At 43.1% G+C, this 17,789-nt stretch overlaps 1 protein-coding gene across 3 annotated transcripts in view; it reads left to right on the forward strand.

The window, feature by feature from the left end:
* The window catches only part of DOCK9 (dedicator of cytokinesis 9), a 407,183-nt gene that overhangs the window by 166,304 nt on the left and 223,090 nt on the right, over positions 1 to 17,789 (forward strand). For 2 of the 3 annotated variants that reach the window (XM_006879558.1, XM_006879559.1), the window contains exon 1: positions 6,564 to 6,877. The exons of the other annotated variant lie outside the window; for it this stretch is intronic. In XM_006879558.1, coding sequence (XP_006879620.1) covers positions 6,752 to 6,877 — 126 coding nt within the window. In that variant the 5' untranslated portion in view covers positions 6,564 to 6,751. Of the gene's footprint in view, positions 1 to 6,563; positions 6,878 to 17,789 lie in introns of those variants that run through there. 3 annotated transcript variants of the gene reach the window in all.

Raw genomic sequence — 17,789 nt, forward strand, 5'->3', positions numbered from 1 at the left:
CCTCCAGGATGTACACCGAGTGAGCAACATTGGCAGGAAACAATCGCTCAGCCCAGCGCGGCATCTTGTTGGTCTTGGTCAGGAGTCTCCGGGACAGGAGTTTCTGGTCAGGGGTAACTTCCCGGTGTACTATGTCTTCCGTCAAGACATGTTTGCTGTAGGGATTCTGGTACCGCTGCCAGAAGGCGGCGAACATTGGTCCCAGGAACTCCTGAGCACGCTCTGGCCCAGGAAATATTTCACCATTGTCCCGGCCGGGAAGGACTCAACACCCGTGAAGCTTTAGGAGTGCGGAGCCCGGGGAGGACGTGGAGGCCAGGCCAGAGCTTGGCGCCAGCCCGCCAGGCTCTCTCAATCACCACCGTATGGCGCCCAAGCTTCCGCCGCCATGAGGAGTGGTCAGGAGGTCTCCTTTTGTCCTTTTGATGATCTAACTCCCTGAGTGTTGCACATCGTTAAGTGCTTGGTTGCCGGGGACTCACAGAGACCCTATGAACGATAGCTCTGAAGCCTGTCCCATCCTGAGCCAGTTTCACTGACTTTGACACAGATAATTCCATTGCCCCAGTCACTGAATGAATCCATTTCATCCAGGGTCTTCCTCTCCTGTGTTGTCCCTCCACCCTTCCAGTCACAATGCCCTTCTCTAAGGACTGGTCTGTCTTGACTTTGTGCCCAAGAGCTAAAAATCCTTGCTTCTGAGGATAAAATTGGTTTCAATCTAAGACAGGCTTGTTTGTTCTGGTGGTCCATAGTATGTTCAATATTCTCCTCCAATACCACAATCCAAAGGCATCAATTCTTCTTCTGTCATCCTTAGTCATTGTCCAGCTCGCTGATGCATAGCAAGTAATTGCAAAGACCATGGCCTGGATTAGGCACACCTTAGTCTCTAGACTGACATTATTGCTCTTTATCAATTTAGAGAAGTCCTTGACAATAGCCTTCCCCAATGCGTTTCATCTTTTGATTTTTTTGTCTGCTGGTTTCAAGGGTGTTGATTGTGGAGCAGAGCAAGCTGTGATTGTCAACAACTTCAGTCTCTTCTCCATCCATCATGATGCTGCAGTTGGCCCTGTGGTGAGAGTCTTTGTTTTCTTGATGTTGCTCTTCAATCCATATTGAAGACTATATAGTCTTTGACTTTCAGTTTTAGCAAGCAAAGTTGTATCATTTGCATAACACAGGATGTTGACGAGTCTCCTCCAGCCAGCTAGAAAGCTGGAAGCTCAGACTCACTCAAAGGTGCCTCCCAAGACAAGCCTGGTGAAGTGTTTTGGAAAAGGCTGCTGCCTTGAAAATCCTACAGACCAGTTCTTCTCCGTACAGGTGGGATCCCAACGACTCACAGTCAGCTTGACAACAGCTAAAAACAACTCATTCTTTTACCTTTTTGTCATGATTTCCTGAAAACACAGAGCTGGGGAAAACATCTTCCTTGAAAACAAAAGAAATTGGAATGCATTGCTAAAAATGGAAAATTGTAGGAAAACACAGATGTCTGGCTTATGGCAGGAACAGGAGTTCAAGGAGAATGGTGATGCAGTAGGCTAAGTGCTGGGCTGTGAACTGCAAGGTCAGCAGTTCAAATAAAGATGAGGCAGTCTCCTCCGGTTTGTATTTGCAACCTCAGAAGCCTGAAATTGGAAGCATCTGGAAGGCAGCATATTCAGCTTTTTGGTTTCTGTTCATAGAGCCATGGTGCAATGGTTAACATGCTCTCATGCTAACCCAAAGGCCACTTGAGTGGTTCAAGACTACGTGTGGGTCTGTGGGGTAAAGATGTACTAGTACTGTGTCCCCTGAAGATTTGAAAACTCCAGGGCCCAGTTTTATTTTGTCCTATAGGGTCTCTGTGAATTGGAATCGACTTGACAGCAGTGGGGTTTTTCTTTGTTTGTGTGATGGTAGTTCGACAGCAGAGTGGGAAGAACAGTTGGTTTTAATTTGCTTGAGCGCTTTCCAGTGTGTTCTAGCAACACAGCGGGTGTGACTTGTCTTGATAACCTGGCCAAAGCCTGGAATTTAAAACCAAGGTTAATTGCTTGAAGGTGGGATAACAACAGCAGCAACAAAAAATGTTGTGGTTGTTATGTGCCGTCGAGTCGCTTGCGACTCATAGCGACCCTATGTACAACAGCCCTAAACTCTGCTCTGTCCTGTGCCAATCGCACTGTCTCTGACACTCCCATCCCAATTATCCCAGTCGCTGAATCAATCCACCTCATAGAGGGCCTTCCTCTCCTGCGCCGTCCCTCCACCCTCCCAAGCATGATGTCCCTCTCCAAGGACCAGTCTCTCCTCACAACATGTCCAAAGTATGTTAGACGGAGCCTCAGAATCCTTGCCTCCAAGGAGCCACCCGGTTTAACCCTTTCCAGGACAAATCTGTTTGTTTTCCTAGCAGTCCATGTTATTCTCAATACTCTTCTCCAGCACCACAGCTCAAAGGCATTGTTAAATCATTTTCCAAAAACCAGATGCTGTTTAAAGATGCTGATTTAAAGATCTCTGTACTTTCTATTTTAATGACCTCAAACCCAGATACTGATGTTGTCCTTAGTCCTTAGCTGGGGATTGGTAGTTTTACATAGTTTGGGTTTTTTTACCAGTTTGTTTATGGTTGGGATAGATCACTGATCCAGCTTAATAGCATAGTTTAAAGTATGCAGGCTGGACCCAGAGTGTCACTTCTTTGCTGTGTGACCTGGTGCACGTTATACAACCTCTCTGTGCTTAAATCTGTAAAGTGAGAATAATGTTAACTACTTCATAGACCAACAATGAAAAAAGAAGTAAATTGAAATCTGTAAGGGACTTAAATAAGGTTTGCACACAATGCGCACTATTTAACCCACTACTGTCAAGGCAGTTCCAACTCACAGCGTCCCCAGACGACAGTAGAAATTCTCTTTAGGATTTCCAAGACTGTACATCTTTACAGAAAGAAACTTCCGTGTCTTTTCCCATAAGAGTGGCTGACAGGTTTGAACTGGCCACCTTTGGGCTAGCAGCCCACTGTCTAGTCCCCTGTACTACCAGGGTTCCTTGAATACTCTCTGGTGTTTGTCAAATACATTGTCTAAGTTGCGTCCATTTCTTTTCAGAAGGGCAGGCTATTTTGACCCATAAAATAGGGTAGCACATTTCTCTTTGTAAAGGTGTAGAACTGATATGGCAGAACTATGGTGGTTTAGGGAAGAATTGACTTTTATAGGTCTTGTTGAGCCGTTTAAAAAAGATTTGCGTTGAATTGGTTGAGTGGCCCCTTAGTAGTTTGTACTTGTTCTGTAGAGTGCGCTCAGCTCCAGCCTTTTTGACCCCTTTTGTGTTAGGGCATATTTCTAAGTCTGGATCTAACATTGCAGTTCTGTATTTATGTGGCTGAGACTCATTCTCTTCTCCCCCACCTTGTAACCTTATAAAAAGCATTTTTTTGCTAGTTCATGGCCTGTATTATTTTAGAGTAGAGATTTGGTAGAAGGATTTTAAACTCGAAAGTTAACCCACAGCTGAGAAATAAATAGGTTGTAAAGAAATGTATTGTTGCTGGGGTGAGATGATCTCTCATGGTTCTTTTGACTGACCTCTTTCTGATAGAGATTTGGAACATTTCTTCATGTGTTTGTTGGCCATCTGAATTTCTTCTTTGGTGAAGTGTCTCTTCATATCTTCTGTCCATTTTGTCATTGGGTTGTTTGCCTTTTTCTTGTTGAGATGCTGATGTAATCTATACATTTTAAGTCCCTTACCAGGTATGCCACTCCCAAATATTTTTTTCCAAGTCTGTAGGTTTCCTTTTTATCCTAACGGAGAAGTTTTTTGATCTGTAGAGGGATTAGGTTTATAGCAAAGTTCAACAAGACAGCAAACAACAAATGCCAGCAAGGATGTGGAGAACTTGAAACTCTGGTGAAAATGTAACATGGTACAAGCACTGTGAAAGGCGGTCTGGGGCTTCCTCAAAAGGTTAGAGATGGAAATACCATTTGGCTCAGCTATCCCACTACTGGAAATAGATCCTAAAGAAACCAGAGCCACAACTCGAACAGATGTACGTACATCCCATTTTATTGTTGTATTATTCACAATAGCAAAGAGCTAGAAGCAGCCCAACAGCCTATCAACAAACAAATGGATAGAAAAAACTGTAGTACATTCACACAAAGGAATATTACATGACATTGAACTTGTAAAACATTACACAATATGGGTGAGTCTGAAAGACATTATTCTGAGTGAAATATCTCAGTCAGAAGGACAAATACCGCATAACATCACCCTGTGTGGCGGAGGCAGAGAGAAGGAAAGAGTGGGTAGATAACACTGTAGTGGACTAGATGAGGGGAGGGATGGCCTGAAGGAATATAGGATTAGGCATTCCATGTATGACAATTAACAATCTGGAACAAGAAGTGCATTACAGAGTGAACTGAGAGAGGGGAAGGGAGGAGGGAGAAAAATGTGCAGCAATGAATGAATGAAAATACAACCTCTCTGTAACTTTCATTAAAGTCACAATAAAAAAAAATAGAGAAATGTATTCTAGAAATCACTAGCTTCTTGCTATGAACTTACTTAATCACAATACTCTGTTGTGATTAATTATATAATTAGTATCTCTACGCTCAGAAGGCTTCCTGGAATGTGGTGTGGCAGAGACTAGACTTAGCTGTCAAGGCGAGTGGGTGTGGCCGTGGTGGAATGGAAGGAAGCTGGGCTCCTTACGATCTGCCCTGAACTGCCCCAGCCCCAGACATTTATTTTTTGCATTGAAAGTGGGAGATGTAAGATTTGAGATGCTTGTGTAATTGTTCATGTATTATCTTGTGCATTGTATCTGATGACACCTATTCCTGCCATATGATAACTATCATTGTTTATGATCAGCTGATGCTATTCTGGGCCACAGGGCCAGTAGGCATCATCATGATAAGATTGTGATAGGATTGAACTTGTCAACGATTCTTCTTACTTGGATCCACAATCCATACCCTTAGTACCAGTAGGAGTACCAGCCAAGAGATGATGAGATGTATAGCACTGGAAAAGTGTGCTGTCAGGAACCTCTCCTGAGTCCTGAAGGGCAGTGATGTGAAGACCAAGATACATCCAGTTCAAGCCATATTCTTTTTCGTTATCTGTAATGCATCTGAGAACTAGACAGTGAATAAGGATGCTATAAGAAGACTCTATGCCTTTGTGTTGTATTGTTGAAGAACAGTACTGAATATCCCATGGGTTGCCAAAAGAATAAACAGATACATCCTGAAGAAAGTCCAGCCAGAGTGCTTCGTGGAGGGAAGTAAGGAGAAGCTTCATCTCACATGCTTTGGGCATGATGTTAGGAGAGGCCGTTCTTGGAAAGGGGACGTCATACTTGGAAAGCTCAGCAAAAGAGAAAAAACCTGCAGTGAGAGGGACCCATACAGTGACTGCAGCACAAGTGTGTCAGAGACGGTGAGGATGGCACAGGAGAGGACGGAGTTCAGATCTCTTGTTCATAGGGTCGCAGCGAGAGACGTGCGATTCAGTGACACCTAACAGCAAAGCAACAAGTACTGTACTAAGGATGCTACGATTCATAGTTGACTTGATGGCACCCTCAGACAACAGTTACTGCTGGGAGTCCCTGAGTAGTACACACTGTTGGCGTGCCTCACTGACAAACAAAAGGCTGAGGGTTCAAATTCACTTAGAAGAATGTGGCAAAAAAGCCTTGGCGACCTAGTTCTAAAAAAAGTCAGCTCTACAGATGCTGTGAACACAGTCTTCCTCTGGCACACCTGGGGGCCACCAGGGATCAGATCAACTCGATGACCACTGTTACTATTTACTAAGTACTCCTGATTACAGGGTAATAAACAGAGTTGTAGTTACTTGGGTGACCGGCTGCAGCATTCCAGGGAGTGTGGATGAATGTTTACTGGGTGCTGTCACCATTGAACCCTACAGTGGTGAGTCACTTTTCCTGGGCTCTTATCTGCCTATAAATTGGATTACTTTGTCACTTGCAGTTCCACATCTGTTTATCTTGCCTTTGTGACTATCCTGATTCCCCAATGAGAATGACACCCTACTTTCTAGCTATACAGAGATGCCCTCAGTCCTCAGTACCTGCTTCTGGGCTCATACTGGGTCCTCACATACCTGTTGGTGAATTGAAATTCAAATTCTCTTTAATACTGTTCCATCTTCTCTGCTTTGATCAGCAGCCAAACGCTTGGTGTTTAACCATACCACAAATGACAGCCTTCAGAAACTTTAATAATCTTAGAAAAGCCAGACAACTTGGCCTTTCTCCTCGGTCCCCTGAGCTTCAGAGTTAAAGTAACGAGGAAAGCCGTTAACTGGGAATTGTATTCTTTTAATCACTGCCCGATTCTGATCCGGATAGATTTCACCCATGCTGTGAGGACCAGACACAATACGGCCGTCCTGTAGGAGAGGCAGGACGCCGTGCATTGTACAATCTGGGGTTTGTTTTCCTTTGGCTGACGAGTGGGAGCCTCCCATTTCCCGAGGAGTAGTAACACTCCGGGAGGCTGGCCCTCGCTGTCATGCTTTCCCACCACGCCAGGTCCTGCAGCTGGAGCTCCCAGGCGGGACCCAGCCAGCGGGCTGACCACTGGTGCCTGCGACGCTAGCGTCCTTTCCTCCTTTGGGCTCCTGGCATGCGTTTGCCCTGCACAGCCAGGGGCTCTCGGCTGTCCCTGTTCCAGGCTTTTGGACTTGACTTTCTCAGCGGAGAATGCAGCCTGATAAATGCAGGACAGCTAGCAGAAGTGTCAAAAAAGAGCTAGTGATCGAGTCTCCCCTGCAATACAAGGATGCAGCCCAGGGAGAAGTGGACGTGGAGAGCCCAGGGCCAGTGCTGGTAAGAGCGTCTTCCCCAGAATCTGATGCTGCCCCACCGCCCGGGTGCTTGGGCGTGAGTCACCCAGTCTGATTTGAGAACTGGCTCTACTTGTCTCTCGTGAACTCTCCCCTCTTTTTCCTGTAACTCCGGTGCCACTTTGATTCTTCTTTGTGAGGAAAGAAATGTTGACATTTTGTTGGCAAATGTGGTTTTCAGGAGCCTTCTTTGTAAAGAACAATTATGTATTGTTCCAGAGTGTGTCCCACCTACCTGCAGATTTCCAAACATAAGAGACATGTTCTAATAGAGTTGGAAAGAGATGTACTTTGAGAGAATGGGGGTGAGGGGAGAGTTTTACATTTAGTTTTTAAGTTATTAGGAGGGAGACGCTTGGAGGGTTTAAGAACACTGACAGTTGGGATCCCGCAGCACTCTCTCTGACTTGTTTTGCCGAGAGGTTTGCGAGAACAAAGTCAGAAGCTAAATGCTAAACCCAGAGGGAAGTTTCTCATCCTAACACTGAACTCTGAGCTGTTTGGATAAAGTCAAGTGCTTCGGTAGACGTTCTGAGGGAGGAATGTGAAAAGTGGTTGTGTTAACATCGCTGAGTAGGCTGTGCTTCTTGCCTGGAATTTCGTCAGTACAATAAAAGCACATAATTTTTTAAGCAAGCTGCAGAAACCGCCACCATGCGCTGTGAAGACAATTGGGCCTTTCACATTATCTGTTAGAGGGATTGTTAAAATCTACTTAGTGGGGGTTTTTTTAACATGGAAGCTCAAAGGCTATTATCATAAAGTATATGGATAGTTAATTTTCAATTCATGCCTTTAAGAATCAGAACTTAAAATCTTCTTAATAATGGGCTTGATTTATATTGAATTGCTTTCCTCAGCAGCAGTAAGACTGAATGACTTACGTTGGAGTGCCTTCAATATGGTATTCCTAACCCTGGACCCTTGAACTGAGAATTTCAGTAAAATGTGATTATGTTATGTTTGTTGTGAAATACTTATTGTTTAGGAGCTTTTTATTGCTTTTCTGCTAATATGGTTGTTTATTGAGTAGTGCTGTAAAGATGTAACTGGTTAAAGTTCTCAGCTGATGGAGCTTGTGATTTCTTGGAGGAAATCGTGTGGTTTGGGCTCCCTAGTGAATATTCCTAAACCTCTTTAGTCAGTGATTCTCCAGATGTGTAGAAACATTTGCCCAGAGCCTGGAATGTGCAGTGAAAGATGCTTAGTGATTGTTACTTTTATGCCACACAAGTGACTTTTTAAAAACTCAACTATCTTTTAGTGCTAAAAAAAAAAAAAAAGGTTGTCCATGCCTTGGTTACTTGTTTCGGTCGGATCTCACTCTGTCCCGTTCCACGGGGAGTTGTTTTTCCTCTGTAATGGATAAGGCAGGGCCAGCTGCCCCTGCAGCTGGTGGAGGCTCTCAGCCCCTGCAGCTCCTGGCAGTGTGGATGGAGCTCTGGCCCAGTGCACCTGCCAAGGGAGGTGTGAGGAGAGGAGAAGGCAGCAGTGAGACCAATAGAAACTTTCTTATCAGATAGTATTTCTTTTCTTTCTCTGAGGAGTAAGTAAGATAAAAACCCCCTAACATCAGATAAGATGCCCAGGAATATGTTATCAGGACCTGGCATAGGGCACAAGGGAGCTCTGGTGGTGTGCTGCAGATCCAAACACGGTACCTCTCTCGAGGTGTGAATCCACCAGCGGCTCTTTGGAAGAGAGATGGACAGTTTGTTCCCGTGTGGTTTACAGCCCCTGAAAACCCATTGGAGGATCTGTACGAGTCTGTTCTGATTCCCTCCATAACAGTGAGTTAGAAGGTAGTATATATCATTTATGACGTTACCACACAGTTGGGTGGTGATTTACATTTTCAAGTATTTGCATCTAGTAACATTGTCACAGTACGTTGGTAAATATATCTTAAAACACCTAGGGAAATAAAACATTGTAATTTCCCCCTATAACTGCTATCCTGGTTTCCTCTTACCCCATTATGTAACCGAGAGTGCTGGCGGTTAGTCTGTAGCAAGCTACCCTGCTAACCAAGGCTTTGCGCTAGGTGACTGAAACCCTTGTGGGAAGAGATGGGCAGTCAGCTCCTCTTGCAATCTACAGCCTCGGAAACCCTATCGAGGGTGCCTACGAGTATTTATTACAGGACAGTATTTCTTAACTCTGCCAAGGCAAGCAAGAGTTGGCATTTGCCCGGGCAGTGACTGCTAGCGAGTGATGCGTAAAGCCGTGCAGTATTTCTAAGGCACATACGTGGTGGACGTTATAAAGTGCTGGAGGCTGCAAAGCTCAGCTTACAGGCAAGGCCGCAGGTATCTCCTGCCTCCTGCCCTGTGACAGTCGGTGGAGGAGGAAATGTCCCGTGAAACTTCCTCATTCCTCTGCCTGGCTCATTGCCAAACCCATTGAACAATGACTTTGTGGACAGAGAATGACTAACAAGGGAACAATCAGGGTATTCTTTATGTCTACATGTGAGTTATCCTGCTTACATTTGAATACCTATTTTTGTCCCCTCAACTCTAAAGTAGTTACTGGAAATATTTTTAATTGTTGCTGCATAGCTAGCAGCGGAAAAGGGTGTGGCTTTATGAAAAAAAAAAATGGTGAGGATACATGTTGTTTGCGTGGCTCTTTCATTGGTGTCTTTCGTGGTGAGTGGAAGAGCCATATAGCACAGGTCTTCTTTTGAAGATTTTAAGAATAAAAGATTTGAAGATTGAGACGAGTTTAATTTTCATGGTTTAGTTACGCTCATTACATGTATTTTAGAAAATGTTTTCAGAGTCACTTTTTCTAGTACATATTTCTAGGACTTACAGGTGTTAAAAATTTGGTATTTAAGTAATTGGAGAATTGCTTTAGGTAAATAACCTTAATGAGGAAGCGGGGTGTATGCTCGGAAAAGAAAGGAATAAATAGACTTGGTTTCTGGTTGAGCGAGTAGGTACGTTTCTTGGCAACTGTCGTTTTCTGTTATCCAGAGAGAGGGGGAGATAACGAAGGGCAAAAATCTTTTCTATCCTTGACATTCTCTTTATTTTAGAACTTGTAAATGAAGATGAAAACTCTGAAATATAAGCCATGGGTAATGATCAGAAGATCTTTCCTGTGATTGGGTTCTCTTGCAGAGAACTTTTCTGCCATACACGTTTTAGTAAACACCTAATGAAACGTCATGAATGGTATTTACTAAGCAGCTCTTAGTTTGTTTTTTTGATATTATGTGGACAAAAGAAGGCGACACTGCGGACTTTATGCAGTGACTTGTTCCCACGTGACTAAAAATGAGGAAACGCCACAGCTTCAGGGCCGCAAACCTTCACTGTGTTGTTTTTTCCTCTTCGTTTCTTCACTCGGTCTTCATCCGCTCAGCCCACATTTGTAAACACGGAGATTTGCCACATGTTATGTAGTGGGTTAGAGATACAGAGATGGACAGTCCTCTTCCATCCACTCCCCTGGCAGGGCGGTGTCTGCTGATGTGGGGGGTTTCTGCCTCACTGATGTTTTTCAAATATTATCTATTAGGCACGTTGTAGTTGTGTAATGTCGAGTCAGAACTGATTCACAGCCGACTCTTCAGGAGGCTTTCAGAAGCTGTAAGTTGCACGGGAGGTGATTGCCCATCTTTCTCCCTTGGTGTAGCTGGTGGATTTGAACTGGGTGCCTTTGAGTTGGCAGCTCAGCTCTTTACTCCAAAGCACTAAGGTTGTTGTTAGTTGTCATTAAGTCGAGTGTGAGGCACAACAAGCTTACTGACAGCTGGCCTGCACCCTGCCCTTTTCCTGCACCACCCCCATCATCTCTGACACACTGGAGCCTTTCGCTAAGTCACTGTGTCATTCCTTCTCTTTGGGGTCTTTCCTCTCCTCCTCTGACCTTCCATCTTTCCAAGCATGATGCTCCTTTGTGAGGAATAGCCTCGCCCAGCCTCATGTCCAAAGTGTGAAAGGTGAAACGTCACACCTTTCCCTCTAGCGAGCGTTCTTGCTGCATTTTATTAGGTCTGTTGTTGTTATGAGCCACCACTTAGCTGACTCTCCGGCAGGTCTTCTGAGGCAATAAGTCACGTGGGAGGAGATTGTCTTTCTTTCTCCTGTGTGGCAGCTGGGGGATTCAAACCAGGTGCCTTTCAGTTGGCAACATGGCACTTTACACTCAGCCACCGGAGTCCCCTGTATTAGGCATAGTGAGTGTTAATCTCCCAGCCCACTTAGGCAGACAACACTTAGGTCATCAGCAGCACGAGCAAGGACACATTCTCTGATTTTTTTAGCACCCTAAAGCAGGCATAAAAAGTTGTTGCCATTGAATAATTCCGACTCATGGTGACCTCATGGGTATCGGAGTAGAACTGTGCCCCTCCACAGGGCTGTTAATGACTCATTTTTTTTGAAAGTAGCTTGCCATGTCTGTCTTTTGAGGTGTCTCAGACCCCTAACCTTTTGATTATCCACTGCGTGTGTTAACCACCCAGGGATGATGCAGCCTTGGCCCTGTTGTCAAGGGATCGTGACAGCTGAATGGTCAGATGAGCAGGTGACAGGAGTGCACGTGCACACATGTCAGATAAAGATCAGATGAGCAGGTGACAGAAGTGCGTGTGCACACATACCAGATAACGATCAGACGAGGAGTTGACAGACGTGCACGTGCACACGTTTCAGTAAATGAACAGTTCAGCAGGTAACAGGAGTGCTCGGGCACACTTGCGGAGAAGTTGGAAAAAGGAACAAACTTCTGGGAGTGCATGCTTAGATAGGGAGAGGTTGAGTGCACTAACTGTGTAATCGCTGGGACACTGTCCCATCGCTTAAGGCCTCCAGGGAAATAGCTTCCATAACTGGTGTAACTAATTAATTATGATGTTGAACTCGTTTTTACCTTCTGAAAACAATGGCTGTATAGAAAACTAAAATCCATCTAGCTGTGGGATGTTTCTTTTTCTCATTTAATCAACACAGAGGCAGGATGGTTAATACACACACACACACACACACACACACATGTATATATATGTGTGTGTGTGTGTGTGTGTGTAGATAGAAAGATAGATGTGTATATATATATAAATTCATTTTCATGAACATTTACAGAGACTTTGGATTTTCATTCATTCATTGTTGCGCTTTTCTCCCTGCCCACCCCTTCCCTCCAGTTCACTCCTCTCTTTTAAAAGTAAAAGAAAAATGCTTTCATTGTCATACAATCCCTGCCCCCAAGTCCACTCCACTATGTAGCCTTTGTTCTGGACTCTTGTCATGACAATAATACCTAATCGTATAACCCCTTTTAAACAGTTCTCTCCCTCATCTAATAGTGTCAGTTCTTTTCCTTTTTTGGTGTAATATAAACAGCAGATCTGTTGTTTGCTCTGTGCCACCTGCTGTTTTAAGCCCTCATCTGCTAACTGAAAGATTGGTGGTTTGAATCCACTCAAAGGCTCCTCACAGAGAGATGTGCTGATCTCCTTCTGAAAAATCAGCCACCAAAAACCGTGTGAGGGAAAGTGATTTAAATTCTCATGGATTGTATACTTTCTGGAGCCCATGGAGGCTCGGTGAAGCCCTGAAACGCCTACCATAAAATAATCTTCAAATGTCAAGTCAAAAATACTCCCTGACTTTTTTGTCTTAAAACCAAACAACCATCTCGCGTAACCCACTCTTTTCTTTTCTTTCTTTTTTAAAATTATTATTAAATTTTATTAGTTTTAATGAACATTTACAGAGATTTTGGGTTTTCATTCATTCACTGTTGCACTGTTTTCTCTACCCTCCTCCCCAGTTCGTTCTCCCCCCCCAATGTCTGTTTTAATTGTCCAATTGTCACAGTGCTTGTCAAAGCCAGTTCTGATTAATCTCCTTTGTCTGTGTCCTTTCACTCCTCCCTGAGAGAGACTTCACCCTGATTCATAAGGAAAAGGGGACGGCATATTCTCTTAGCTACTTCCTGCTGAAAAGGGACGCTGTAGGTTTCAGGGTGAAGATCTTCTTTCACTACTCTAAAGGGCCCCTTTGGCAGTAGGAAACACATAGACTATTATGGAGATTGATTTTGGAATTTAGATGCACTGTTATCAATTGGTAACCCACTATTTTAGACCACGACCTGGGACAGTGTTGAGGATTATGCTCTTTTAAGAATTTTATGTGATCAGTGTGACAACAGAAACTAGAGAAATTACCAACTTTAGTGGACAATGTTAATGGAGAAGGAAGAACTAAAAAAAAAAAAGAGGGTGAGGCTGAATGTACAACTTGAGGCGTATCATGAGTGTCCTTGAATTGTACATGTGTGAACGTTGGAGTGGGTTTTGCCATGTATATTCTCAACAACTCATCTTATTTGGATCAGCAGTTAACACCCTTGGTACTAGCAGTCAGGAAATCAGGAGACGCCTTTCACTTGGAAAGTCTGTAGTTGGGGACCTCTCCAAATTACTGAGGAGTAATGGTGTCAGTTTGAAACTAAGGTATGTCTGATTCAGGCCATGGTCGTTCTGATCATTTGCTGTGCATCTGAGAGCTGGACAGTGAATAAGCATGACAGAAAAAGAATTGACACCTTTTAGCTGTGGTGATGGAGAAGATCACTGAGCATTCATTCAATGGACAACCAAAAGAACAAATATGTCTTAAAGAGGGTATAGCCAGAGTGCTCTTTGGAGGCAAAGATGATGAGGCTTCACCTTACATACTTCGAGCATGTTGCTGGAGAGGGCTATTCCTTAGAAAGGGACATGATTCTCAGAAATGTAGAGGGTCAATGAAGACCCTCTCCTGGGTGGATTGACACAGTGACTGCTGCAGTAGGAGCTAGTGTGTCAGGAAGTGTGAGGATGGCACAGGATAGCACAGGGTTCAGATCTGTTCACAGGGTCTCTGTGGGCTGTACTTGACTCATTGGCACCTAACAACATAAAAGCAATAACAACAATTTTCAACAACAACAACAAAAGACTTATAGAGCCCAGTTTAATTTTGGCAGATAATGATGTCATCGTGAAACAGAACCAACTTGAAAGCAGTGGCATTTTTATTTAATTTTTTTTATTATTACTTTTTGTGTGTGTACCGTCAAATCGGATCTGACAGGTACAGGAAGAGATTGCCCCTCCTTCTCCAACAGAGTTCTGGTGGATTCGAACTGCGTACCTCTGGGATTGCAGTGCAAGCAGTGGCATTTTTAAAAGTTTTTATTTTATATTGGTTTACTTACAAAGTTCATATATATATATTGTGTTTCACACTGTCCTTTATTCACATTGTGTTTCATATACTCATTCCCATTCATTATCATGGTTTATAAAATTAATCAGCATTAAACAATGCCCATGATTACCCTGTCTTTCCAGATTCTCACCTGACCTTTCCAATTTCTTTGCCTCCTCCATCCACCATATTGTATAATACATTAATCGCACCTCTTTACCCCTTGGGCCCTCATACGTATTTTACTAGTTATCCTTCTGTTTTTACAATAATGGTCTTACATAGTATTTGTAATTTTAAGAGTGAGTTCTTTCACTCAGCTCCCCAGTCTCTCCTAAAATGTGTAGTAATATTAGAATTCATTGCTTCTGAGTGCTGCATAGTATTTCATTGTGTGACTGTACTACAATTTTGTGATCCATTCTATTGTGGTTGGACATTTGGGCTGTTTCCATATTCTAGGGATTGTGAGTAACACTGCTGTGCACATTGGTGTACAAATCTCCATTTTTGTCTCAGTTCTAATTTTCTCAGGGTATATTCCTATACAAGCGTCTCAACGGCACATAACAACAACAACAACAACATATTCTTATAGGTGGAATAGCTGTGTCATATGGAATTTCTCTGTTGAGCTTTTTGAGGAAACACCAAACTACTTTCCAGAGTGCTTTTACCATCTTACAATCCTGCCAACAGTGTATGAAAGTTCCTGTCTCTCCACATCACCTCCAACATTTATTATTTGCTGTCCTGTTAAACTTTGCCACTGCTACTGATATGAGATGGTATCTCATTGTGGTTTGGATTTGCATCTCTCTTAAGCAATGATACTTTGAAAGTACATTATTTGAATTAACCTATTATTATTATTAACTCTATTATTATTATTATTATTATTATTATTATTCCTCTGTCTACAGATGCAGTAACTGAGACATAGGGAGGCTAGGTAATTTACTCAACGTGATTAGTAAGTGATCATACTCATTGATTTAGAGTTGGAACAGATTCACAATTGACCGTCCAGTGGGTTTTCAGAGTCAGTAGACCACATTGGAAGAGATCACTCATCTTTCTCCTACAGAGCACTGGTGGATTTGAACCATCAGAGAAACACTCCCTTTGGGTTATTATTAGCACAACTCTATGGATTATGCCACCAGAGCTGGGAGGCATTTGGTCAGATTTTCCATATTCTAAAGGGTATGATGAAAAACTAACATCCTATTTGGACACACATACACAATTTAGGAATGAAATGGATGCACTTGCTTGTACTTGGCTTGGAGACATAAAGAAAAGGAAAACATTCCTGCTCTATATTTTAGGCGACAGGGAAGAGCGAATTTTTCAGTGGCAGGACAACAGTGGTTGAAAATCACAAACAGATGAATAGAGCAATGATCATACCTGTTGTTGTTGTTGTTATTATTACATGCCATCAAGTTGCCTGTGACTCATAGTGACCCTGTGTACAGCAGCTCTGAACCCTGCCATATCCTGAGCCAGTCTCACTGACTCAGAGACACTTGTTCCCATCACCCCAGTTACTGTATTGTTCCATCTCATCTTTAGTCGTCTTCTCTTGTGCTGCCTCTCTTCCCTTCTGAGCATGAGGTCCTTCTCCAAACTTTGGTCCCTCCTGGTAATGTGCTCACAGTATGTGAGCTGGAGCTTCAAAATCCTTACCTCCAAGGAGAAACTTGGGTGTTCCTTCTTTAGAACAGACCTGTGTGTTCTCTTGGCAGTCCATGGTACATTCAGTACTCTTCTCCAGCATCACAACTCAAAGGCATTGATTCTTCTGTCATCCTTAGTCATTGTCTAGCTCTGTGTATCAGGATACATAGCAAGTAGTGTGAAGACCATCCTGGAAATATAAACAAATGAGGGTTGACATTAGGAATAAGTCTTCTTTTGAGTGTCACATTTATCTTCCTAGAAGGTTGCATGTGATCATAGATGGGTAGGTTATCTGAGTCTGGAGATATCTTGTCACCGCCACCCCCCCCCCACACACATTGTTCTTCTCATTAATTCATCCTATGATCTAGAACAGGGAGCTCTGGTGGCCCAGTGGTAAGAAACTGCACTGCAATTCTAAAGGCATGTGATTGAAATCCATCAGCTGCTCCGCAGAAGAATCATGGACAATCTCCTCTGATGCAATTAACTGACTCTGAAAGCCTGTTGGAGGGCCAGCTACTGGTCGGTTCTGTCTCCATGGTCTGGACATGATCTGGGACAGTTTTGAAATGTTTATACCCTAATCAGCATCAGTAATATTGGCATCTTGCTACTGTAGTGTTTAGGAGCTTGCCATTTGCCTAGCAGTGCTGTATTCTTTGAAACCCAAAACCCATTGCTATCAAATTGATTCTGACCCATAGTGACACCATAGAACAGTGCAGAATGGCCACCCCAATTGGGTTTCTAAGGGTATAAACCTTTATGGAAGCCGACAATGTCATCATAACATTGTGAGAGCTCATCTTCTTTGGAAAGTTGTGGCTGGATACTAAATCCACTGCTGTCTGGCTGGTTCTGACTCATGACGACCCTCCTCTGGGTTTCAAGGGCTGTAAATCGTGACCAGAAGAGCTGACTCATCTTCTCTGGAGCAGCTGGTAGATTCGAACTGCTGATCTTTTGGTTAGCAGTGCAGTATGTAACCAACTCTGCCACGAGGGAGCAGACATATGCTACAGAAAGCTGTTAGGCGTGGATAGCCCGGTAGAAGCAATGAGAAGTCCAGAGAAATTATTTTGGTTCCAAATTTGCGAGTAAATCACTGACGTCCATCTATCCCCAGCCCACCAATCAGTCTTGGAGTTTCTCATCTGTAAAATTAGAAGCACCTAGAAAATAACCTCTGAGGCTGCTTCTGGGCTGTTGCTCTGTACTTCAGAGCTTGCATCCTTGACGGAGAGAACTGTGATAGAGTGAGATTAGGATCCTGACATTTTAGTTTCAGGTTCTGAGTTCAGTTGGTTCGCAATCATAATGGGGTTTGAGTTTTAGGAACTTTAAAATAGAGACTATTGTATTTCTACCCAGTGCAAGAAGTAATGTGAGAGAAATGGTGTAGTAGCAGGTTTTTGGAGCAAGCAGGAAATAGTGCAGAGGAGATACAAGAAGCCCTAGCTTGAGCTTACAGCTAACATATTACTGTGTATAATTTTAGGACCAAAAGCCTTGGGAAACTATAGTCCATACTCAACTTTAAAGAAGTTTGTAACATCCCTGTAATGTAATATGGTTGATTCTAAACTTACTGTCAATGCTTTGAAGATTCCTGAGGAGTTTTCCAGAACCTGTATGTCACATTTAATAGTAAATTTCTGAGGGTTCTGCCAGATTCTTGAGAAGGAGCCAGGCCAGAAATTGTGCTTTAGTATCTCTTTGCTATTCAAAGCTATCACTAACAAGAGAAAGGCAGAAATAAATGGTGCAAAAAATCTTTGTGCCGTGGCCAGGAAATGTAGGCTCTAGTCCTGGTTCCTTCATGAATATGAGTATGTTTTCAAAGAGTTCCTTTTAAATAATTATTTTTATTAAACATTGTCAGTATACATCATGTAAAACTAATAAAAGTCATCTCATTCTATTGAATATTTTAGCGTTTTGTTAGGGTATATGATACTGATTTTGCATGAGTAAAATATTTTTAAAGAGCTG

This window comes from Elephantulus edwardii, unplaced genomic scaffold (genome assembly GCF_000299155.1).
Source record: "Elephantulus edwardii isolate Elephantulus edwardi_28Jun2011 unplaced genomic scaffold, EleEdw1.0 scaffold00004, whole genome shotgun sequence".
Taxonomy (NCBI): Eukaryota; Metazoa; Chordata; class Mammalia; order Macroscelidea; family Macroscelididae; genus Elephantulus; species Elephantulus edwardii.